Source organism: Uranotaenia lowii, chromosome 2, assembly GCF_029784155.1.
Source record: "Uranotaenia lowii strain MFRU-FL chromosome 2, ASM2978415v1, whole genome shotgun sequence".
NCBI lineage: Eukaryota > Metazoa > Arthropoda > Insecta > Diptera > Culicidae > Uranotaenia > Uranotaenia lowii.
The window spans coordinates 223,090,359-223,115,485 of NC_073692.1; the positions used below are offsets into that span (position 1 = coordinate 223,090,359).

The 25,127-nt window shown below is 39.3% G+C and overlaps 1 protein-coding gene across 1 annotated transcript; it reads left to right on the forward strand.

The window, feature by feature from the left end:
* The first annotated feature begins 22,161 nt into the window (after window positions 1–22,161).
* LOC129742351 (uncharacterized) lies at window positions 22,162–24,447 on the forward strand. The gene is made up of 2 exons (XM_055734243.1): window positions 22,162–22,478; window positions 22,614–24,447. The coding sequence occupies exons 1-2, from the start codon at window positions 22,162–22,164 to the stop codon at window positions 24,445–24,447; spliced, it is 2,151 nt and encodes a 716-aa protein (XP_055590218.1).
* The last annotated feature ends 680 nt before the right edge of the window (window positions 24,448–25,127 follow it).

Below are 25,127 nucleotides of genomic sequence, written 5' to 3' on the forward strand. Positions count from 1 at the left end.
AAACTGCTCTAACGTATGTAAAACAGATGTCCGCTCATGTGTATCTGAAAACTTTATACACACTCCTATACATTAAAATATGGGAGAAAATGAGTGCTTTCCTTAATATGCGCATATAAAATTGTCCACAGCAGACTTAAAAACTATTGGACCGATCTGTGTAGCCGATGATTAGCTTAGATATTAAACACTAGGTATTAATCATAGCTGGTTCGACTAATAACACGACACAACTGAACCTCGGGCAACACTGTCTAGCAACGGTGAGTCGACAAAAGGTCGACAAAGTCTCCGTCATTCTGGCGGGCTCCCATTCGGGAAAGCAACAGTGAAAGCGTTCTGTTCGATGCGTTGGGTGTTTCTCCACGACGCGGACCAAGCTTTCCACACGATCAACATTAATTTTATTACTTGAAGGATTTGTAGTTGTTTTTTTTTCTACACCCACAAATCAGACTCTACTCCAATAATGATCTTCCTTGGAGGTGGAATTATTGGCATAAGATTCTTTGCCGGGTCGGCACTAACAATCATCGCTTGCATTGTCTCCCAACGCAACCGCATTGCATATGCCCGAAAGAAACCAAACAAAATATATACAATATTCAATCATAAGATAAAGCAGGCTGGAAATAATCAGCCACCAATGATTTTGTCGAATGATGTACCGAGTGCTGTGTGTTACGTAAACCGAAAAATACAACCATTTCTTTTTTTCAACCCCCAGTTGAGATGCCGGCAGTAAGCAGCTGTGCGTGTGTATATAAACGGGCAAGAGAAAACAGTTTATCGTTTCTCATTCCCATCTCATTGCCATTCCATCTTATTCCCGTTGAAGACACAGGAGGACGAATAAACTAAAACCACCGGCTAAACAGCAGACGGCCAACGCAGTTTGTATGATTTGGTGGAGTGGGTTTGATAACTGACTCAGTTAGTACACTGGTTTAGTTATCAGACTGGCTAGTCAAAATAAGAATGTTGCATTGAGTTTTATTCTCACTATTTTTTCTTTTAGTTTTGGGATAAAATTTCCAATAGGATGAAAATCCCATAAAATATTTTACTTGTTTCGCTTGAATGCAACGTTTTATTTGGGAGTTCGAGTCTTTATGGCAATAATGCTTTTCCAATCATCTTTGGTACACCTCTTCCTTGGGTGTGTTCCTAGTTCCTCCGAAATGTTAGCTTCCAACAAAAGACTACGTAGACTTAAATAGTTCTGATAGTTCTTAGAACTCTTGAAGTTTGTTTAAGAGTTTCATCGATAAGGGTTTAGTTCTTCATGCACCATTGGTTGGCTAAAAATATGGACCTGCAGAAGCAGTAAAAGCTCTCTATTTTCGGAAGGGTACCTTCCCAGAATAAGGGTCCTTTAGATTGTACCGTTTACTATCAGATCTTTCCGCTTTGAGGAAAATACTTCGGGGTTATTTAAAGATATTGAATGCCCAATGATGTTTGTTAATTGGTTTTTACTTTCATACTTTAAAAATTCTTTTTTTATTCTTAAAAGGTTTCGTAAAATTCACTGAATCCAAGCATTTTCCCTCTGGTACAAGTAAATTTAACTTTCAGTATGCACTCTGGATATAACAAAACTTTATCCATTTCACTTTTGGGGTTAAACCACTAGGGCTGCACACTCTTTCCCCAATTCACGTACCGACTTTTCTATTATTTTATGACTGAAGTTTTTCAAGGAAGCAGTAATCGAAAGAGGAAACCTGTTTTCGCAGGAAGGAATTCCTGACTAGCTGGAGAACCGAATAAAAAACTATTATTTATTCACATAGACATTATACTCACTGTAAAAGGTGCTGGGAAACTTTTTCGGATATAGCTTTGAGAGAGAGAGGAACGAAAGCCTTGAAGTCGAAAGTCCATTTTCGAAGCTAGATTAATAGTTTGATTGATGTAGCGTACGGAAAACTTCTTCAGTTTTGGATTAAGTTTTGGAAAACTGAAGTAGGTGATTTAATATTTGTTTAATTAAATCTTATGCAGGTTCTTGATTATGATCACATAAGAGTATTTTAGCTTTGTACAGTATTGGTCCCTAACCATTTTAAAAGACAAAGGATCAATCTGTATTAAGAGCGCATCCTTTAAATAAACTTTGATTAGATTTCTCCTGCTTATCAAACCCTTGAAATAAAGATATCTATTGATTTTTTTTTAAACTTAAGACGATAAACCCTGCTTTTTCTATAGCCCAAACAAATTAATAAACGTATTTTCTATAGGTTTAATTCAATAACTCTTCTCCATGCCCCAGTTTTTGTTTTCGTTTTCTAACAGTTCTCTTTCCGGAGTTGTTTTCTTAGGAAAACTTTCGGCGCTATCATAATAAACCACCGCTACTCACTTTCGGGCAGATAACCAACCAAATGCCATCGTTTATTTACTTTGGCGCCCGAAGCTCTCTGTCCCGCGGAAGATTACAAATTGTTGTTTTAGGCGGACGAAGCTCGGTCGAATAAATTTTTCTCTAAAGATTTTTCCCTTTATCGGGCCAAGATCAAAGTGACAAAAATTGTTTAACTTCTTCCTGTGTCGCTGGTTCTTCTAGACACAAGCTTTGTACTGCTAGCTTGTTGAATAAATTAAGCTTCAGTTTCGTAGAAAGGAGTGAGCTCGCTTGGTTTGGCGGAATTTATTTTTAGATTTTTCTTGGAGGGAGAAGGAGGGCATTATCAAGCAAGAAAAACACAATTAGGTTCTGTCGTCCACGTGTTTCGGTTAACCCTGATGCCGGGGAAGTTTTTACTCTGGACGAACAGAAAAGGTGAGAGGGATATTTTCCTGTTCCTAACGATTAAAGAACTGAAACTTTTAGTCTATCTTCATGTAGCAAAGTTTTAGAGCAAATAGACCGAAAAGACCGATTTTTTTTTATTTATACAATAACAGACTTGTCCAAATTGTCAACTGATTTTGAATAATTTATAAAATGTTCAAAAGTGATGTTAAAAAAGTTACCAAATCATCAAAAACTTATGGTAAAACATCGTAGGTGTTTCCGTGTTTCACTGTAGATAGCTTTATACTTCGATTATCGTTTATTCCAGATTTTCTTGATACATTCAGGCTTGCCCATAAATCCAATGAACAATTCACCGGGATGGTCAGATATTTTTTTAAAATTCTGAATTTAAGCTGGGTTTATTCAGATTATTTAATGGAATAAATAAAAAGAACTCAAATTTATCTTGGAAATATTTATACTTTGCGTTCAAATACGATTTTTTTTAAGTAAATTTAAAAATGAAAATGGCACCCCTTACTATGTTGTTGTGATATCTAAAATTTCGCCCACATTACAGTTATGAAATATGTTTCTACTCAGGGCTGGAAAACAGAACAAAATGAAAAAAAAAATCGCTCAAATGTCAAATTGGTTTGATTAAATCATCGACCAGTGAGTGGGTAACAATTTTTGGTTCTTTTAAATGATCATTAAATTTTTTTTTCGAGTCTTCAAGAAGGTTTTTAATTGAACAGGTTTGCAAATTTCATCAAAAATACACCAATAGTTTTGTTGATTTTGTTTGGTTTCGGCATGAATTTTTATCTTAAACGATTACAACTCTTTTCAAAAACTGCTCAATTTTTTGTCGAAAAGTAAAAAAAAATGCTGCAAAATTGCTGCAACGAATTCCTATTTGCCTAATCTAGGTTTCTACTATTGGTGATCAAAGGTAGAGCAGCACTTTGATGAGCATCTCAACAGCGCACATGCAGTAAACGTAAATTTATCAGCATTTTATGTACCTTCGTTTTAATGATTTTGATTTGTAAGATAACTTCCTTAATTTCGACTGAAAAAACCTACAAAACAACATGAGCTTGAGCTTGCTATCAACTACGGTCCATCTACGGCCCCTCCTGGCCAATGGCATAATGGTTGCACTCCGTGATTGGTTCGAGATAATCAACATTGCACAATGAACCAAATGAAAGGTGCTGGGAACAAGCAACACAATTACACTGTACAATTTTGAGGATCTCCTACTTTTAAATGAACCAATAACGACGCCGGCCAAGTCCATGTAGTCTATAGGAGGAAGGGAAGTGCAGCACATGTGGAGATATGTTTAGCGGAGACCGGCTGTACGCCATCCCTCCATATTTCTCCATGCTGATTGTTTTGGGGTAAGGGACGTGGGACATGGAAAATCACCTTGGTAGGCGATTAAGTCACTTGATACCTATGCTCCTTACCTTCTAAGTTTCCTATTGAAACTCCTAAACATTTCTAGAGAGCCTTTTTTATTTTCAAAATGATTGTCCTTTATGTTCTTCTGCTCAAAGGTTAAAAAAATATAACTGTCCGATTTTACGCTATTTGGTGACATAACCATTGTGACCGAAAACCTGCTAGTTTTTTTTTTATATACGTAGTTTCAACTACTTTTGTAATATAACTTCTTTCTTTCCTAAACTATCTTATCTGCCGCTTTTGTTGAAGATGTTTTGTAAAGTTTACACTCCAGAAAAATTTTCTATATGAATTATAAGGTTCTGATGGGCAACCCCAACTTTAGACGGGGACTACTTAAATTGATATAAAATCGAATCGAATTACTATTAATAAAAATTGAGCACGATTTTGTTGAATCCATTTATGTAAAAACATAGTTATAATAATTTAAACTTTTCCATTACGATAGGATATGGAATATTCAAAGATATTAAAAATTTTAAACATTGCTCTATTCTTTTCATTCAAATTTTTAATTCAACTCTACGAACGCTATTACTATCGTAGCTTTACATGGAAGTCGAAGATAATTACTAATTTATTCGTAGTACGGGTATGTTTATTTCCCGAAAAAGAACAAACATGAGTTTAACCGAATATAGAAATACAGAAAACAATGCCTCAAGCCCTTTCACAGACACAAACCAAAATGGAATAGGAATAAAGAAATTCATCCGTGATACTAGAATAAAGAACATAGTGAATAAATTTCCATTGGAGCGTAAAATCTCCTATAATTCAATAACCATTTGTTAGAACATCATGTATACAATTAAATGTATATTATTAATTTTCTAATCGACAAAACACAAAATTAACATAAGACAAAGGCTTAGTCGACCATGCATCGTAAATTTCATAAAAAAAAGCCACAGCATGCATGGAAAGCATCGTATAGCAAAAAACCTTCCCCTGATCCGCGAAATTCACTTCTATTTTCAATATGACTATCTTTTCCCGTTAATATTATGGAATTTCAACAAATTCGTTATCCGATACAATTGTCGGTGAATGTAGAGATTATCGCGACGAATTGTAATAAAATTAAAAAGGAACAAGCTCGTCATATTGAAAGCAGCGACAACCGCAGCACCATGACTGTTCAACACTGCATCTGCCTTACCAGAAGGTTCTCACTGAGAAAAAAAGTCACTAGACAACCTGAATTCCATGTATCGGTAGAGCTGTTACAAAAACTCAACCACTTCAACTCTATCTGAATGTTAGAAATTCAACAACCCATTTTTTTTTTTTTAAATTACACTAGTTTACACAATTAAAAAAAAAAAAAATGGTGAACTTGATTAACTGACCAACATTTTTAATATAAAATCGGACGCAAAATCCGAAAATGAAATTCAAAAAAATCTCAGTAGAACCGTTTTTGAGTTATGCTTCAAATTTGAAATTTCGGAAAAATTGAAAAAGGTCTTGAACTTGGATTTAAATATCTCGGACGGCATAACAGTAATTTGAAATCTCTCTTTTGCATAGTGAAGGTGGATAAATTTTCTACCGATCATTCGAACACTGGTTTTGCGTTTGACCAACAGTATTGCTGATATTAGTGACTTAATGAGAGGAAAAAATATAAAAACGCACTATTTTAGAGAAAATTTTGTTTCAACGAAAGTTTTAGACTCGATGGTAGCATTTGAAAAATCTGATTTTCTTTTGCGCTTGAATGTCAATTTAAAACAAAGATTTCAAGTGGTTGTTTATCAAAATCGGTTGAAAATTGAAGAAGTTATGGCTACTTTACCATAACTGTGATTTTTGCAGTTTTTAATAATTTAACGAAACGCAGTACACTTATCATAGTATAGGAAGAATATCACATGGTAAATCTCACTCGCTCCAAGTCAAAATTATTTATTAGCTTACCAGTAGGTCACATGCCAAGTTTCAGGAAGATCTGACCATAGGGAGGGGTTGCTTGAGTCTCAAACGTGAATAAAATTTTGAGGTATTTTGCTCGGTAGGAACGAAAAATACTGGTTTTTCATCAATAACTTCTTTCATCACTAGCCGATTGTTTTTTATGGTTGATTTTATTAAAGCCTAAGTTGAGACAAATACTTCACCCGAAGACTGTAATTCGATTGGATTTGAAACAGAAAAGTTATTGAAAGATAAGAAATGCCCTTCAGTTTACTGAGTTCAAAAATGCTGTAAACTAGTGTTATTACAAAATCTCTCACTTTAAAAAAGCTGAACCTTTTGTGAAAAATAAAAAACGAGACACAACACAAAAAAGCAAAACGATACATTTAAATTATCTGCCCTTGAGACATTTACAAAATTAAAAAATGCATTTCAAAAGAGTACAGTTAATGTTATTTACGGTAAATATTAAAAAACAATAAGTTTGAAGTTATTTCATGATAGATGATATTTTTGTAATATATGGTTCAATAAAGCTTTATTTTTGTCAACTAAATATTCAAAAGCTTCTGCCTTCAAATTTTCAGAAAAAACTTTTGTATATGAATTTCTTAGAATTTGAAAATGTTAATTTTTCACCAAACTAATGTTTTTGTTATCACTTTGAGAAAAAAAATTGAATCACACGTATGGTGGGCCCCTTGCTACACCTTTTTCCAACAAACCGTAATAAGAAAGCACTTCTCACAAACGAGCAACAACCGGCGTTACTTAACTTACTAACTTACTTAATGATCCCGCGCCGATCCTCCGGTGCATAGGGCCGTGGTAAAAGACCTCCACTGTTGACGATCCGGAGCCAGCGTCTTCACCTGGTCCCAGTCAAGATTCTCGTCGACAGTTCGGATTTCAGCGGCTAGGCTTCGCCGCCACGAATTTCTGGGTCTGCCTCTTCTTCGATGACCTTCTGGATTCCAATCTAGCGCCTCTCTGCAAATCTCGTTTTCATCTCTTTGCAGCGTGTGCCCAATCCATTTCCACTTACGTTCCCGAATCTCGATTTCTAGCGCCTTTTGATGACACCGGCGATGTAGTTCATCATTCGAGATCCAGTTGCCAGGCCACCAAGTGCGGATGATATTCCGCAGGCAGCGGTTTACAAATACTTGCAGTTTTCGCGTAGTCACCGCATATGTGCACCAAGTTTCACACCCGTACAGCAATACGGATTTGACGTTTGAGTTGAAGATTCGGATTTTGGTTCGTAGAGAGATCTGGCGTGACCGCCAGATGTTTCGGAGACTTGCAAACGCAAATCGGGCCTTTCTGATCCGTGTTTCGATGTCTTTTCTGGTACCACCATCAGGCGTAATCTGGCTACCAAGATACTGGAAGCACTCCACTTTCTCAACTTGTTGCCCGGCTACCATGAAACTGGAGGGATTTCCTGTGTTGATCTCCATCGACTTGGTCTTTCCGACATTGACTTTGAGACCTGCTGCCTTGGAACTTTCGGTGAGGTCGTCGAGTTTGCTCTGCATATCTGGTTGTGTTTGGGCGAGCAAAACAATATCGTCAGCCAGGTCAAGGTCGTTCAGTTGCTCCATTGTTGAAGGATTCCACGGCAATCCTCGGTTCGGTGCACAGTCAATCGATCCAATCAGAATCTCATCCATTACGATTAGAAAAAGTAGCGGTGATAGAATACATCCTTGTCTCACTCCAGCAGTTACCGGGATTGGTTCGGACAAGACACCGTCGTGCAAGACCTTGCACGAAAATGCCTCATACTGTGCTTCGATGAGATGGACTAGTTTCTCTGGGACCCCTCGTCGCCTTAGAGCAGCCCAGATGTTTTCGTGGTTAAGTCGGTCGAATGCTTTTTCGAAATCAACGAACAGCAGCAGAAGAGAGTCATGGAATTCATTGATTTGTTCCAGTATGATTCGTAGCGTTGTGATGTGGTCCACACATGATCGTTGGGATCGGAATCCAGCTTGTTGCCGTCGGAGTGTAGCGTCTATTTTCTCCTGGATCCTGTTCAGAATCACTTTGCAGAGTACTTTGAGGGTTGTACAGATCAACGTTATGCCTCGCCAGTTACCGCACTCTGTCAGGTCTCCTTTCTTCGGGACCTTTACGAGGATACCCTGCATCCAGTCGGCCGGGAATGTTGCAGTATCCCAGATGTCAGCGAAAAGACGGTGCAACATTTGTGCTGATAGGGCAGGGTCGGCTTTCAGCATTTCAGCAGGGATGCAATCGATCCCAGGTGCTTTGTTGGATTTCATGTTTTTGATTGCCGCTTCTATTTCAGCCAGCGAAGGCGCTTCCGAGTTGACGCCATTTATGCGACTTACTGTTGGCGCTTCGAGCTGCAGATTCTGTTGGCCATCGCTATTCGTGACTCGGAAGAGTTGTTCGAAGTGCTCAGTCCATCGTTTGAGCTGATCTGTTCGATCGGTCAATAACTGACCTGCTCGGTCTTTTAGCGGCATTCTTGCATTAGTTCTTGCATCACTGAGGCGGCGAGAAATGTCATAAAGTAATCGGATATCTCCATTGGCGGCGGCTCTTTCTCCCTCTTCGGCTAGGGAGTTTGTCCAGGCTCTCTTGTCTCGTCTACAAGCTCGTTTAACTGCCTTTTCCAGCTCCGCATATCGTAAGCGGGCGGCTGCTTTGGCTGACCCGGTACATGCCTGCTCAATTCCGACTTTCGCCTTTCTCCGATCATCGACCATCCTCCAAGTTTCATCCGACATCCATTCACTCCTTCTTCCACTAACTTTACCGAGAGTACCATGGCTCGTCGGCATTCTTGATTCCACACCACTGTTCTTCGACTGTTCCGTCTGTCGGCAGCTCCGAGGCTCGGGATTCTAGCTGTTCAACGTATGCCCTTTTCCCCTCTGGATTCTCCAACCGGCGGACGTCGTATCGACACCCGACTTTCTCCTCGCGCCGTTGGACACGTGCAACTCTCAGTCGTATCTCGCCAAGGACGAGGTGATGGTCAGATGCAATGTCTGCGCTTCGCTTGTTGCGGACATCAAGAAGGCTTCTTCTCCATTTTCGGCTGATGCAGATGTGGTCAATTTGATTTTCTGTTCGGCCATCTCGGGATACCCAAGTGACATTATGTGCTGGTCGATGGGGGAAGAGCGATCCACCGATCACCATGTTGTTGTTGCCACAAAATTCTACAAACAGCTCTCCGTTTTCGCTCATCTGTCCTAGGCCATGGCGCCCCATGATGCGCTCAAGGTCCTGATTGTCGGAGCCAATTTTTGCGTTGAAGTCGCCCAAATGGATTTGAATGTCACCCTTCGGAATTCTCTCAACCACGCTGTTCAGTTGACTGTAAAACTGCTCTTTCTCCTGCAAGTCGGCAACGTCAGTTGGCGCATAACACTGGACCATTGTTAGGTTTCTAACCCGTGTTCTAAATCTGGCTACGATTATTCTTTCGTTTATAGGTTCCCATCTAATGAGGGCCGCGTAGGCCTGCGGGCTTAACAGGAAACCAACTCCTCGTTCCCGAGTAGCATGTTCTCCTCGTATGCCAGAGTAAAGCAGGACTTGCCCGGATTGTGTCTTGTGTTCTCCAGTATTAGGCCAACGGACTTCGCTCAGTCCCAGAATTTCAAGCTTGAGGCGGCTAGCCTCTCTAGCAAGTTGTTCCAGTTTGCCTTGTTGGGCAAGGGTTAAAACATTCCAAGTTCCAATTCGTGTCCGTGTTTTCATGCTAAAAGTCGTCGCCAAAGTTCCAGGTCGGTCATTTCTTTCGGATTCCGTAACAATTTTAAATCGGGAGCAGTAGGTTGTTAGCCTAAAGTCCCTATCCCGCGATGGGGCTGCCATCTTGGACTTAGCTGGCGGGAGCCGCATTTCATAAATTCAGCCGCTTGCTGCAAGACAGACGCTGTTTGAGCCGCCCCTGACCTGGAGAACAGACGCTCGGTTGTTGTTGCACGCCGCCCCTGACCTGGGGAACAGACGCGTGCGGCCACCTTCTCAGTCTGCATGCGACCAAAGCATCCACCGGGGTTGGGTACCCGATCTCCGCTTAGGTTACTCGCACCCCAGCCGGCACCGCGGGGAGGTAGAGATAGGAGTTGTGAATAAGAGGTGATATGACCACTATGGGGTCTCGTGTTGCACATTATCCACCGTTTACCAGCCAACAACCGGCGTTGCCACATTTAAATCTGTATTTTCGAGCCATAAAATCTTTTTAACTGTATAAAATCTCAAAAATCTGTATTGAAATCTGTATCAAAAATTTTCATTCCAGATACTTACGCTGACCTATGGTGACCTTTTTATAATGCGTAGTGCACTTATTTGGACTACGCTGCTCATTACTGCGGGCTGCTATTTGTGTGACATGTCAAACCATAGTGTTAAACCTGATATTTTGTATACGCGAACCGTTTTTGGTTTAACTTTGTCCGATTAACTGTAACGGACAAAATATATGTCCGCTATGTGTGAAAATTAAGGTCCCACAAAGTTTAAGGACAATGTATTCCATTAAATATAACGATCTGTGTGCTTCTGTGGCTTGACAATCAGTTGGGATTTGAACATTGTGTCAATAGTCTTTACCATTAAAAGTTACATTTCCTATAATGCAATGACCAATTTTGATATATGATTCTTAAACACAGGTCTTAAAACTTTCTTCAATTCTTTGCATGTTGTTTTGCATTGTAACGGTTCCGAACTCTAATCTGGAAGTTTTTTCTTATTTGCAAGCGTAATAATTGATGGATGATTGAATCGATTGAATCATCAAAGTAGATTATTATTGATTGACTCGAAGTATAATCCAAATATCTTGGAAAATCTCTGATTTTCTGAAAATCTGTATGAATTCTGTATAAATTTCCAATTATCTGTAATCTGCATGTACAGATTCTGTATTACCAAATGTCCAAAAAATCTGTATATTTACAGAAAAATCTGTATATGTGGTAACGCCTGGCAACAACGCCGTCGAATTAAAATTTTCTCAGCGATTGCTGCGATCTAAAATCGAAGTGTGGCTAAGAATTGATGGGGTAAAGGTCACAATAAGTGCACTGTTTGTGAATGAATCACAAAGAATTGTAGAATATTTGCGTTTTTCCTCCATAAAACCAGTTATAAACTTATTAAATAATTTTGTTTCACTAGATTGAAAAAATTGTAGATTGAGCTCAATTGGAAAACCAAACTTACTGGCGGTAATGATGTTTCGCTTTTACTAAACTTGTTAATTTATGCGCATTGACCCTTCTGTTTGAAATTATCCAAATGCTGACACTTAACATACTAGCCGGTAAAATCAAAAGCACAAAAAAGCACAATTTTTTAAAAAATCATTAAAAAATCAGCAGTGGAGCAATTTTGATAAATTGACGTTCAATGTGATGCAGAACATGTTGTTTACAAAAGCTGAGGAGATGAGCTCGATAGAAGCAAAGCGAAAAAAGTTATCACGTAAATCGTTATGGACGGCTGGTGTCTTCACTTACCCCGCTTTATGGGGTAAGTGTGGACGGTAGATTTTCCCTTTGATTTCTCAGGAAATTTTCAACAAATTTGTGTTTTCTTGGTTGAATACGTTACTTTATTGCTAGAACCGTCCAAAATTTTGAAAAAAGTTCATGATACTATAATTATAGTGTGTAATTTATGTTAAAACACACGAGATCCGATTTTATCAAAAACACAGAACAAATAAGTACTTTACTCAAATTTTCATGATCCGAATGCTAAATATAGCTAAACAATACAACTCATAAAGGATGAAGGTCAGAAAATTGAAAAATGTGTAAACATCAAGTCTTTTTAAAGCCGTCCACATATACCCCAGATAGGGGTTGGAGACAAAATTTTAGTTTTTTGTAAATAAACTCTTTTTTCTTAATTTTTAACCGCCGTTTCTTTTCCTAACTGGTTGTTTGGAAGGTAAGGATTGTTTTAATGTAGAGTTTTTCATCGAGAGCCAGCTAGTTTAGGAGAAATTTGCAATTGAAAAAGATGCACATCAACTCGACATCGTAGTTGAAAATAGAAAATTCCGAAAAAGTCGCGGTAAACATCCGTTATTGTCTGAATCGTATCTTTTTCACAGTCATTGGATAGATTACAAGTAAATTGAACATTCTGCATCAAAAGTTTGAAAAAAATAGAGCACAGTATTGTTTTTATAGCCATCGTCCACACTTACCCCGGTGTACCTTATCAAATTTGGTGTCAAGTGTCTGCGAAAAGGGTCGTCCATACGCATCGGATTTTGATTAAAAATTCCACATCAAGATTTTTCACAGATGGGCCATTAAAGGGATGTTAAAATTAGCATACAGGGTTTTTTGAGGTAAGACGAATCGATCCGTATTGTAGAATTATGAGTCAAAAGTTCATGCATAGGAAAATTTATGCACAGTTATTTAATGAGAATTGAAGTTATACAATTTCGGATAGTCATGTAACGAAAAAGCGTCATTCTCATGAAGCAGCAACAGTTCTCGCGACATTTTTATGGAAATTATACGGGTAAACGTACGAATTGAGAACGCGTTTTGGAAAGTAACAGATACTTTGTAATGTGGTGGTTTCCAACATTTTAATAAGAATACTCTTACTGAATAGTTATTTTTAATTCAGTATAAGGAATATTATACTTTTTTGCAAAACATAATCTTAATTTATCACATTTTTATAATTGCTTGCGAAACGAAGTTCATACGGGATCAGCTAATCGTCTATAAATAAACAGAATTGAATAGATACTAGATTTTTTTTTTGCTAATTCTGTTGTCTACCGTGAGTGGTAAGCATCTGTCACTTGACTGGCTGGCTGAAATAGAAGCGGCAATCAAGGACATGAAATCAAACAAAGCGCCTGGAATCGATTTCATTCCTGCTGAAATGCTCAAAGCCGACCCTGGGGGACCCTGGGAGACTGAAAAATTCCCGGCCGACTGGATGCATGGTATACTTGTAGACGTCCCGAAGAAAGGAGACCTGACCGAGTGCGGTAACTGGCGAGGCATAATTTTGATCTGTACAACCCTCAAAGTATACTGCAAAGTGATCCTGCACAGGATCCAGGAGAAAATCGACGCTACACTCCGACGGCAACAAGCTGGATCCCGATCCGGACGGTCATGTGTGGACCACATCACAACGCTACGAATAATAGGCTAGAACACATTAACGAATTCCAAGACTCTCTTCTGCTGCTGTTCGTTGATTTCGAAAAAAATATTTGACCGACTGAACTTATCTCAGGCGACGAGGGGTGCCTGAGAAACTAGTCCATCTTATCGAAGCACAGTACGAGGCACTTTCGTGCAAAGTCTTGCACGACGGTGTCTTGTCCGAACCAATCTCGGTAACTGCTGGAGTGAGACAAGGATGTATTCTATCACCGCTGCTGTTTCTCATCGTAATGGATGAGATCTTGACTGGATCGATTGACTGTAGACCAAACCGAGGATTGCCGTGGAATCCTTTCGAATATGGAACAACTGAACGACCTTGACCTGGCAGTTGATCTTGTCTAGCTCGCCCAAACACAACAATACATGCAGAGCAAATTCGACGACCTCACCGAAAGCTCCAAGGCAGCAGGTCTCAAAATCAATGTCGGAAAGACCAAGTCAATGGAAATCAACACAAAAATCGTTCCAATTTCGTGGTAGCCGGGCAACAGGTTGAGAAAGTGGAGTGCTTCCAGTATCTTGGTAGGCAGATAACGCTTGATGGTGGTACCAAGAAGGACATCGAAACCCGGATCAGAAAAGCCCGATTTGCGTTTGCGAGTCTCCGAAACATCTGGCGGTCACGCCAGATCTCTCTACGAACTAAGATCCGAATCTTCAACTCAAACGTCAAATCCGTATTGCTGTACGGGTGTGAAACTTGGTGCACATATGCGGTGACGACGAGAAAATTGCAAGATTTTGTTAATCGCTGCCTGCAGAACATCATCCGCGCTTGGTGGCCTGGCAATTGGATCTCAAACTTAGAACTTCATCGCCGGTGTCATCAGCAGGCGCTAGAAATCGAGATTCGGTAACGTAAGTGGAGATGGATTGGGCACACTCTGCGAAGAGATGAAAACTAGATTTGCAGAGAGGCGCTTGACTGGAATCCAGATGGGCATCGGAGAAGAGGCAGTCCCAGAAGCCCGTGGCAGCGTATTCTAGCCGCTGAAATCCGCACAGTTGACGAGAATCTTGGCTGGCAGAAAGTGAAGACGCTGGTTTCGGATCGCCAGCAGTGGAGATCTTTTATCTCAGCCCATTGCGTTGGTCAATCGGCGCCGGACTCTTAGTAAAAAAAGGTACACAGTTAGAAAAATCCTTGTAACATTACATGCAACTGCATGGGTAGAAGGGAATCGGGTATTTACATGTATCAATACGGCTTAATTCATGTAAACTTCCCATCGCCTTCAACTGATTTGTTTACTGTAAACCTACATTTCCAATCATTCTTTTTGGTATGGTTGTTTATCCAATAAGAAAAGCATCGATATTTTTCGATAAGAGATTTTGATATCTTACACATATATTTTATTTGATCCACACAAGAAAAATTGGTATTCAATAAATTTTCACGAACACCGGTTTTTTTGGTGCTATTCCCCCGACGACGGCAACGGCGATTGACATGCTGGTAGGAAAAAAAGTTGTAGCCCGAGCTTTCGTTGAATTCAAGTGGCATTTTTTCTGGAACAAATAAAATTGACCTTTTGATATGATAATTACAATAATTAGAAGGGTGTTAAGTTTTATTTCTCACTTACTTGCTTTAAAACTCAGCATGCATCACCTCGATTCGAACAGAAGCGAACAGCACACGAGCAGGTACAACAAAATACGGTCGAACGTTGCGAACGCTAAGATTTACATGAAATTGCAAGCTAATTGATGAAGCTCGCCTTCGTTGGAAATCCAATAGCAACGAAAACAAAACAGAATTGGCAAACTGACGCAGGATTTCGCATGCAGTGACATGTAAAGTTCATCTTAGCCTTTAAATGTTATACTCTTTTTCATATTTTTCGTGGCGATGATGTGAAAACGTGCAATGTAAAATTACATTTTTCTTTCTGTGTAGATAGGTTTGGAATCAAGTAATTTCCTGTTACTACAATAAAATAAAAAATAATGTTACTTTTAATTTATCGGCCTTATCGGCGAAAAGTGATGTCCTTTTTAGTAGGGAAAAAAGAAAGAATGAAAATGAGTGGATAGAATTGATTTAGAAGCATTATCATCACAGATCAAATTTTTGTTTCTCACGGGCCAACTACTACATATGAAGTGGTAGATACAGATAGAATTGCATCTACCACCACACATTAATAGGCCAAGCGTGGTTCGCCCCACAAGATGAAAACTTGTAGTGCGAACGAACAAAAAGATGATATGTGATCGCTCAGATGCCCTTCAACTCAGAAACGCATCTATCGATGTATAGTCTTCTCAGTTTGTTATCATCGCGTTGTGCCAGATGTTCCAAATGATATGAGTTCAGGACGCCAAAGTCTTCCAAAAACTAATAATTAAAACCCAGGCACCAAAAAATTCTGTTCCTCTGTTCAATTCACAATCATAACAGTGCAAATTTGCTTAGTCCAATTCTAGCTTATTTTAATTTTCAATTTATGAAATTTTCTTCACACATATACATTTTTACCAAAATCTTCGGTTTAAAATATTCTTTATCGAAATTATTTGTTAAATTATAAATTTTCGAAGAAGTTTCAGTATACTTATGCGTTTAGAAAAGGCATCAGGGTCAACGTATCGTAATTTGGTTGATTTTGTTTTGAAGGATCTGAAAAATTGGGTTGTTTTACAACTTTTACTTATTGATATCTAAAAATTATAAATTTGATGTCCCTCTGAAAAAAAACTTTTCCCATAAAATGTTTTACAACTTTGTTTAACGTAGATACCAATTTATCTTATCAGAAAATATTTTTGATAGAAGAGCCTTTCTAAAATGCTTGCAAATTAATAGAGAATCTATGAAAACAATCACATAAAACTATGCACTAAAGCCATAGCTCATGGCACCATCTAAACGTATGATTCGATTAGCAAAAACCCCTTTTCTGGAGGTGCAAATTTATAACTGCTTGATTATCTTCTGATGAGAACCGTTTTTCTTGGACTGAGGAGCCGTGCTTTGCTTCTCGCTCTATAAGCATTAGTGTAAAACAAACGAAAAGGGGGGAAGAGTGGCAATATCCGGTTTAACGACCACGATGAAAACCCACCGGTTGACCAGCCTTCAGCCAGCTCAGAATCTTAAAACCCTTCCGAAGCGAGGTGCCAACTTGCAAACGATCTCAGCCCCGCCCGAAAACTGTCAGCCAATAACATTATTCATCACCTCGTACAAATTCTTTGGACTTTCCCAGGACATTCTCAGAATGCTCGAAAAAGGATGCTGGCAAGTCTCATCATGGTAAGATTCTTTTCAACACTTTCACACTTTCGGAACAGGATGCCACGTCTCGCCTTTTCCAGATCCGGCAGATTGTGGCCGACCAGTGGAAATCTGGGTATCGTTAAGAATTATGACTTACGTGACCAGAGAGCTCATTAAAGTGTCAATCCTTGGGGTGGGTGCTGTCATCCGGTTTAGTGTCTGTTCGAGAATCTGTTTGCATATCGGTTCACTTCCATTTTCCGACATAAGTTGAACATTTCCTTTGTTTTCCTTCTACAGGGGGCACACATATGGCAGGCCAAAAATTCTTATTTATGATTAAAATTAGTAAAACTTGTGTAATTTAAGCTTTGTAAAATGCTACGTATCTTGAAAAGTCTTACTGCAACTAAAAGATATCTTGGTAAAATTATATAAAAAAACACTCAACTCTTTCCCAGAAAACGAAAATCCAGAAATAAAAATCAACTACCTCATAACAATAACTGGAAATGCGTTGTTGAAAAGTGGAACTAATTTGAATAAACTCAACAATCACACGTCTCCACCTGGTGTCGCGTTTGAGAAAACTAACAACCGCATCATTAAAAGTGCAATTAGTGCTCAAATTACCACATTATGGCGTACGGCCTAAACGTGATGCCCGGATAAAATGTGCTTCGAGATGGGGTTCGTTTGTTTCAAACAAGCGTCACTTGCTAGTGGAACTTTTATTTCCCCCGCAATTCGGCTGTTGAGTAGACGAGGATTCAATTATATTAGCTGCTTAGAGGGTGACACTTTTTCACCAATTAGCGCAAATATTGTGGGTACTGATTTCACATATTTTTAAAAATGACATGAGTAGATTTTAATTTAAAAGAGTTACAGTTTCAGGAAAGTCAAATTTAAGTTCTATAAGGGATTTTTATTTCTCCAAAAATACATGTTCGCAAAAGGTGCCTATATCTTCTTACTTATCCATCAATATAAAGTTGCCAGTTTTCAAAAGATTCTGTTCAATTTTTCAACCACAATGTAAATTTTTAAATATTTTGTTTTTAGATTTTACTTAAAATTGTTTTTCAAAGTCAGACACACCAATGGCCATGTTGAATTTAAAAACACAACGATAAACATTTTGAAAATTGGCAAAAAAAACTAACCTGTGCAAAATTGCAGCTCTATCGAACTTCATTTCATGGAAGTAAAAACGGCTCAAAGTAACCATTTTGCAACTTAAAAAAATTGACAATTTCCAATTTTTGTTTTGATACAAAATGATAAGGACATGTAAAACATCGAGATCTAATGTGATTTCGGAAGATATATTTAGGCGCAAATCGACTTTCTGAGACTTTTTTTAAAGGTATCTAAAGGGTTTTTTTTATAATTAAAAAGATAGTTTTCAAAAAATAAACAATTTTTGCAGATAACATGAAATTAAGACATTTTGAACATATTTAAGTCAATTGGCACCGCAATTAAAATTGAGATTTTCTCGATATTCTATTTTTTCCTATGATGTTTTTAGGGTGCAAAAGGCGAAACTTGACAAAAAATGACAAAAATGAAAAAAATGACAAAAATGACAAAAATGATAAAAATGACAAAAATGACAAAAATGACAAAAATGACAAAAATGACAAAAATGACAAAAATGACAAAAATGACAAAAATGACAAAAATGACAAACATGACAAAAATGACAAAAATGACATAAATTACAAAAATTACAGAAATTACAGAAAATCAAAAAAAAAAACAAAAATTACAAAAATTACAAAAATTACAAAAATTACAAAAATTACAAAAATCACAAAAATTACAAAAATTACAAAAATTACAAAAATCACAAAAATTACACAAATTACAAAAATTACAAAAATTACAAAAATTTCAAAAATTACAAAAATTACAAAAATTACAAAAATTACAAAAATTACAAAAATTACAAAAATTACAAAAATTACAAAAATTACAAAAATTACAAAAATTACAAAAATTACAAAAATTACAAAAATTACAGAAATTACAAAAATTACAACATGGTATCGAAAACAACCTTATCGTATCGGTCGGTATTTGAATCTTCAATTTCGTGCGAAAATTACTTCCGTTTCAATCGGCGTTACTTCGAGTTGAAACACGGTAACGTAAAGAGTTAGAAGGAAGTGAATGTCATCCACAAAGCGCGTTGTGAAAGAGAAAATAAAGACATTATTTTTCGCCTCAGCAAGTGAACACAGCTGTATTGTGTTTTGGTTAGTTCTCCAAAAGCCAACTAGCTTGGAGCTACATGCAACATTGCGTGCAAGTTAAGCTCGCCTGGCTAAAGCTTTAGCCTGCTAGTTGCAAGCGAAAAAGCTCCGCTTACAGCGATATCTCCTTGCCGACAGTGAGACATCTGCTGTCAAACTTCGGAAGCTCACCCACGTGTGGAGTAGTTAAGACACCGTGCGGCCCCATCAAACTCGATCGCTTTTAAATTGATCGTTGAGGTACAGAGCTTGTTTGTACCTTTTGGACGTGTTGAACAAGTCTCTGGGGGAAGAAAGGGTAAAACGTCCCTACTTTGGTCGGACCTTCAACGCTTGGCCAAAGTAGTCAAGTAGGAAAAAGCGTAGACGTTACCCGCTCAGGCGGAAACGCATTACCGGTCACTTGTACCTTTCACCCTTGGGTGAACCGAAGTGTATAAAGGTAAAAGGGTAGTCGTTCCTCACCACGGTGAGAACGCATCTTTCTATTTTGAATTTTATCGTGGAATACAAAAATCTCGTGCTGAGGTCATCTAATAAGCGCCCAAACACTGGGCAGCCACTATGGCTGCATTAAGTCCCCCCACGGGGGTTACTACTACAGGCGATCCTCCCGATAAAAATGATCGAACCTTACCTGAATACATGGACCGATTGGGAATATTCGGAAAACTAGTAATATTATCGTTGAGCTCAGCTGACGAGAAACACCCGTTACCGCAGAACCCGTTCGTTGTTAGCAAATCTATTGACCAGTCCATCGGGAAAATCGAAGCCGCTTATATCGAAGAAAACGGTTCGAAATATGTTATCAAAACACGCAGCTCTAGATTAGCAACAAAACTGATCAACACGAAAGAGCTTATCGACGGAACAAAAATTCAAGTTATTCCCCACCCTCTCTTCAACATTAGCCGCTGCGTTATAAGCTGCAAGGAAGCGATTTCGTTAACTGACGATGAGCTGGTGGAAGAATTAACCTCACAAGGCTTTATAAAAGCACGCAGGATAACGCGAAAGGAAAACGGAAAAGAATCAACACACCAACTGTAGTGCTTACAATCTCAGGCACTGTCATTCCGAAGGAAATACGAATGGGTATCATCAATTGTAGAACGCGACTGTTCTATCCTTCACCTCTACTTTGTTACCGTTACTTTACCTATGGACACACTAAAGACAAATGCCAGAATAATCCAACATGTAAGAATTGCTCAAAATCCCATGAAAATGAAATGGACGAAGACGAAGAGTGTGAAGAGAACCCTTTTTGCAAAAACTGCAAAGGGAACCATCCACCAACATCCCGAAAATGTGCAGTCTACCAAAAAGAGGAAGAAATAGTGAAACTCAAAGTCGACAGCGGAATATCCTTTGGAGAAGCAAGGAAAGAGTACGCAAAAAAACACGCGGAAAATTCCTATGCTAATGTATGCGGTGCACAACAACGTCTCGAGCAGCCTCGAAAAGATCAGGAAAAAGAAGTGCAGATCGCCACGTTGCTAGAGGAAAATGCCAGCCTCAAAGAAAAAGTGAATCGTTCACAAGAAACTGAAGACATTAAGAAATATCGTTCAGAAATGGAAAAACTGAGAAAAATTGCAAAGGAGTTTTACCAGCTCAAAGCTAAACTCAAGGCTGCCGAAGACAACCATGATATTTCTGAAACCGGATCTGAACGAGAAATGGAAACAGAAGTCAACGAACCATAGTATCCCGCCCCCTCGAAAACTGCTTCAAATGATGAGACACCAATGCTGAAAAAGCAGAGGCTGAGCTCAAAAAATTCACTTCCACTGTGTCCAACCATGGAAACTGAAGAAACAAACGAAGCTCAACCCCAGCCTGAAGTCGTCGTGAAAAGAAGAGGTCGACCCCAAAAAAAAGGAATGACCAGCATGCAAAACCCTAACCTTGCCCGAAGTATGACTGAACTTGCAATCGAAAACGGACACGACTTTGGAACTTTAGACAACGAAACTGGAATCCACGGCAATGACGAACGCAACCGAAATGGAAACTCTAATGAAACAAATGGAATTATCGGCATCAACGAACGCGACCCAACAGGAAACTCTAACGGAACCAATGGAATTACTGCACTCAGGAGAAATAATCCTCACTGGTTGGGGGCCGGTGAAGAGCAAGTAACCACCCCACCCCTGGCTACAGGGGAAGACGATCGAGGAAGCGGGAGCGGGGACGTCATACCTCAACCCGTGCTCTGCCACCCTACTCATCGTTCTTCCAGTAGGACAACACCGAACACTGCACCCAATATTATCTCGTGGAATGTGCAAGGACTCAGATCCAAAAAAGCCGAACTAGATATCTTGATTCAAGAAAATCAGCCACAAGTTATCTGTTTGCAAGAGTCGATGTGCAATTCTCTAAACTGCCCACGTATCAATGGATTTAAAGTCTACCACAGACCACGCATGACAGGAAACCGAGCGGCAGGAGGAGTCATAGTGGATATCAAAGAAGACATCGAAAGTGAGGAAATAGCGCTCGAAAGTGCACTCGAGGCTATAGCCATCAGAATCGGAACGCCGTACAACGTAAACATTCTCAATATCTACCTGCCACCAAGAGAAAACATCACCAATTCTGAACTAACCATACTCATCAATCGAATCCCAAAGCCCCAATTGTTGGTTGGAGACTTCAACGCCCACCACACATTGTGGGGCGCGGATCACGTTAGCGTGCGGGGTAGAACGATAGCAGAGTTTGCAGAAGAAAATAGTTTGACCATCTTAAATAATGGAGAACCAACCTACGTCGATCAGCGCCACGGCAGTATGTCATGCCTAGATTTATCTCTATGCTCAGAGGATCTAGCCGGACTACTCGAATTCAACGTGTCAGCAGATGCCTACAGTAGTGACCATTTACCGATCAGTGTAGTTTTCCCTGGAAGGATAATACCACCAAAAAGTCGAGCTAGGTGGAAAATCGAGGACGCCGACTGGGAGCAGTATCAAAATGCACTCAACTTTGAACGAGACAGCAACGTGGAACGCCAATTAGACGCCCAAGACGAAAGGCACTTTTGGAAAAAAGAGCGTTCCATGGTGGAATGAAGACATCGCAGAGCTCGTCAAAAAAAGGTGGAAAGCATTGAGACAGCTGAAAGCCAACAGATTAAACCCACATCAACTTGAGAGTACCTTCCGAAACGCCAATACTGCTGCAAAAGAAGCGATCATAAATGCGAAGAGGAAAAGTTGGGAAGAACTGGCAGGAACTTTTTCTTCACAGACCCCATTGAAGGAAATGTGGAGCAATTATCGGAAAGTACAAGGAAAGATGAGGGGCCATCAAATTACCTCGATCCGCTATGAAAGTGAAACGACTACAGACCCTAAAGCCACATGCGAGTCCCTGGGAGACGCTTTTCAAAAAGTATCCAGTGAAAGTGCGTACAGTGAACGTTTCCTCAATCACAAACGACAGGTCGAATCCAATGCATTGCTAATTCCGGCAGATTCAGGCCAGCACAACCAAAAGTTTAGCAGATATGAACTAGACGAAGCTCTGGAGGGACTAAAAGGCTCCTCACCAGGACCTGACAACATCCACTACGCGATGCTTTCGCACCTCCCTCTAGATGGGAAAACTGTTCTGTTAGAGACATACAACCGATTATGAGAGGAATCAGTCTATCCCCTGGAATGGACAAAATCGATTGTTGTCCCCATCTTTAAAGGTAAAGGCCAGCGGTCAGATCCTCTAAACTATCGCCCAATTTACCTCAACAGCTGCATGGGAAAGGTCTTCGAAAGGATGATCAACAATCGCTTGGTTCATCTTCTAGAAACGAAAAATCTGCTATACAATCGTCAGTACGCTTTCCGGAAAGGACGAAGCACAACAGATCACCTTTGTACCCTCGAAAAGATTATTCGTGACACTTTTAACAAAAATAAAATAGCTCAAGTAGCATTCCTGGATATCAGCAAAGCCTACGATACTACCTGGCGCAGGCTTTGCCTAGAGCAGTTGGTGAGTAACAATATCGGTGGAAAAATGGTGCACTACCTTCAAGAAATGCTACGAAGCAAGAATTTCCAAGTATCGATAAACGGAAATACGTCGAGTCTCAAGCCAATGGAAACCGGCCTTTGCCAAGGTTCGGTGTTAAGCGTGACAATGTTTTTACTGGCTATAAATACCCTTACTAGTTATCTACCCTCAACCGTTGAATGCCTGATATACGCTGACGACGTAATCTTGATCGCAACTGGCGAAAACGCAGAGCAAACAGAAGGAAAGCTTCAGATAGCTTTTGACCATTTAGGGTCCTGGGAAACTGAAACCGGATATAAAATATCAGCTGAAAAAAGTGCAACTGTCATCTACCGCACACCACGTAAAAGAAAACCGACAACTCCGAGCAAGTTAACGCTCAATGGGGCGAGTGTGCCTCGCAAAAACCAACACAAATGCTTAGGCGTTATCCTCGATCAACACCTGAAATATCGTGCCCACGCTGAAGAAGTGAAAGCAGCCTGCCAGCAAAGAGTCCTTTTTATCCGAAGCATAGCTGCTAGGACTTGGGGTGGAGACAGAAACACCCTGTTAAAACTATATCGTGCCACTCTACTTGAAAAACTTGTTTACGCAGCACCGATTTTATCAGCCATGGAAGATAAAGTTCATCAGTCGTTGGAAACAGTCCACAACGCAGGACTTCGAGCAATCGTAGGAGCCTTCAGAACAAGTCCAGTGGTTAGTCTACAGGCCGAAACCGGAATCCCCAGTTTGAAAACACTGATTAATCAGCGAACCGTGGTTTATACTTCCCGATGTCTAGCTGTTGATCGTATCGAGGAAAACTCTGAAGATCATAACATAAACCATCTCAGCAGTGACAGCAACAGCGACATAAGTTCCGACGAAAGGTGGGGAGAACGATCCAGAATCCAACCTAACAGCTACATCGATAGAGGATCAAATTTGATAGCCGAATTAGAACTACAGCTGCCAAGAACAACAGTCTTCAAATTTCCAGAATGCCCTCCGTGGAAACGGCTTAAACTCAACGTGGACAAAAGCCTTCATCACGAACTTTCCCAAGGCTCAACATCGAACGATCTAAGACACATTTTCAACGAATTACGGCAAACAAAATACCGTATTCACAAAGCAATCTATACAGATGGATCGAAAAAGGACTCGAAATGCGGCTATGGAAAAGTGTGTGATGATTTCGTATTCCAAAAGCGTATGAATAACATAAGCAGTATTTTCGCAGCAGAAAGCGAAGCAATCAAACAAGCACTGACTTGGATAGTCGATCAGCGGGAATCTCGGGCATATCTTATATGTACCGACTCCATGAGCGTTGTAACAAACCTCGAAAAATGCAAATTAAACTCCAGATGGAAGGACTCTGTACAAATCCTGTTTAATCAGATCGTCGAGATGGGATCAGAAATAGTTATTTGCTGGGTCCCCAGTCATATCGGGATTCCGGGAAATGAGAGAGCAGACATTGAAGCAAAAAAGGCTTTGGAACTGCCAGAAGATGAAAACCAGATTATATACATCAAGCAAGGAAATACGGAAAATCATCAAGGCACAGTTCATTAACCGATGGCAGATGCAGTGGCATTCAAACCTAACCAACAAATTACGCGAAGTGAAAAACAATGTGCTTCCATTCAAAGCTGCGTTATTGGGAAATGGACGAGATGACGTGATCCTAGCACGTTTACGCATCGGACACACATTACTTACACATTCGTACCTCCTGGACAGAGTTGATCGTCCATTATGTCACAGATGCAACGATGTAATAACTGTGAAACATATCATCGCAATGTGCCCACAATTGGAAGAGGAACGGATCAGTCACGGAGTACCGGGTAATCTTCGAGAGGCATTAGCAGACGACAAAGAAAGAGCAACAACAGTGTTAGAATATTTAAAATCAATCCAATTGTACGATAAAATTTAACATTACTTTGTAACTTTGAAACGTCAGGAACCCGAATGCCAAAAAAGGTCCTAAATAAATGCAAAAATAAAAATTACAAAAATTACAAAAATTACAAAAATTACACAAATTACAAAAATTACAAAAATTACACAAATTACAAAAATTACAAAAATTACAAAAATTACACAAATTACAAAAATTACAAAAATTACAAAAATTACAAAAATTACAAAAATTACAAAAATTACAAAAATTACAAAAATTACAAAAATTACAAAAATTACAAAAATTACAAAAATTACAAAAATGAGAAAAATTACCAAACATTCAA

What these genes read in the sequence shown, in the direction of transcription:
- LOC129742351 (XM_055734243.1), top strand. Translation starts at nt 22,162, where the DNA reads ATGAGGGGCCATCAAATTACCTCGATCCGCTATGAAAGTGAAACGACT. An exon ending in CTAGATGGGAAAACTGTTCT is followed by an intron (nt 22,479 to 22,613) that starts GTTAGAGACATA and finishes TTACCTCAACAG; the next exon opens with CTGCATGGGAAAGGTCTTCG.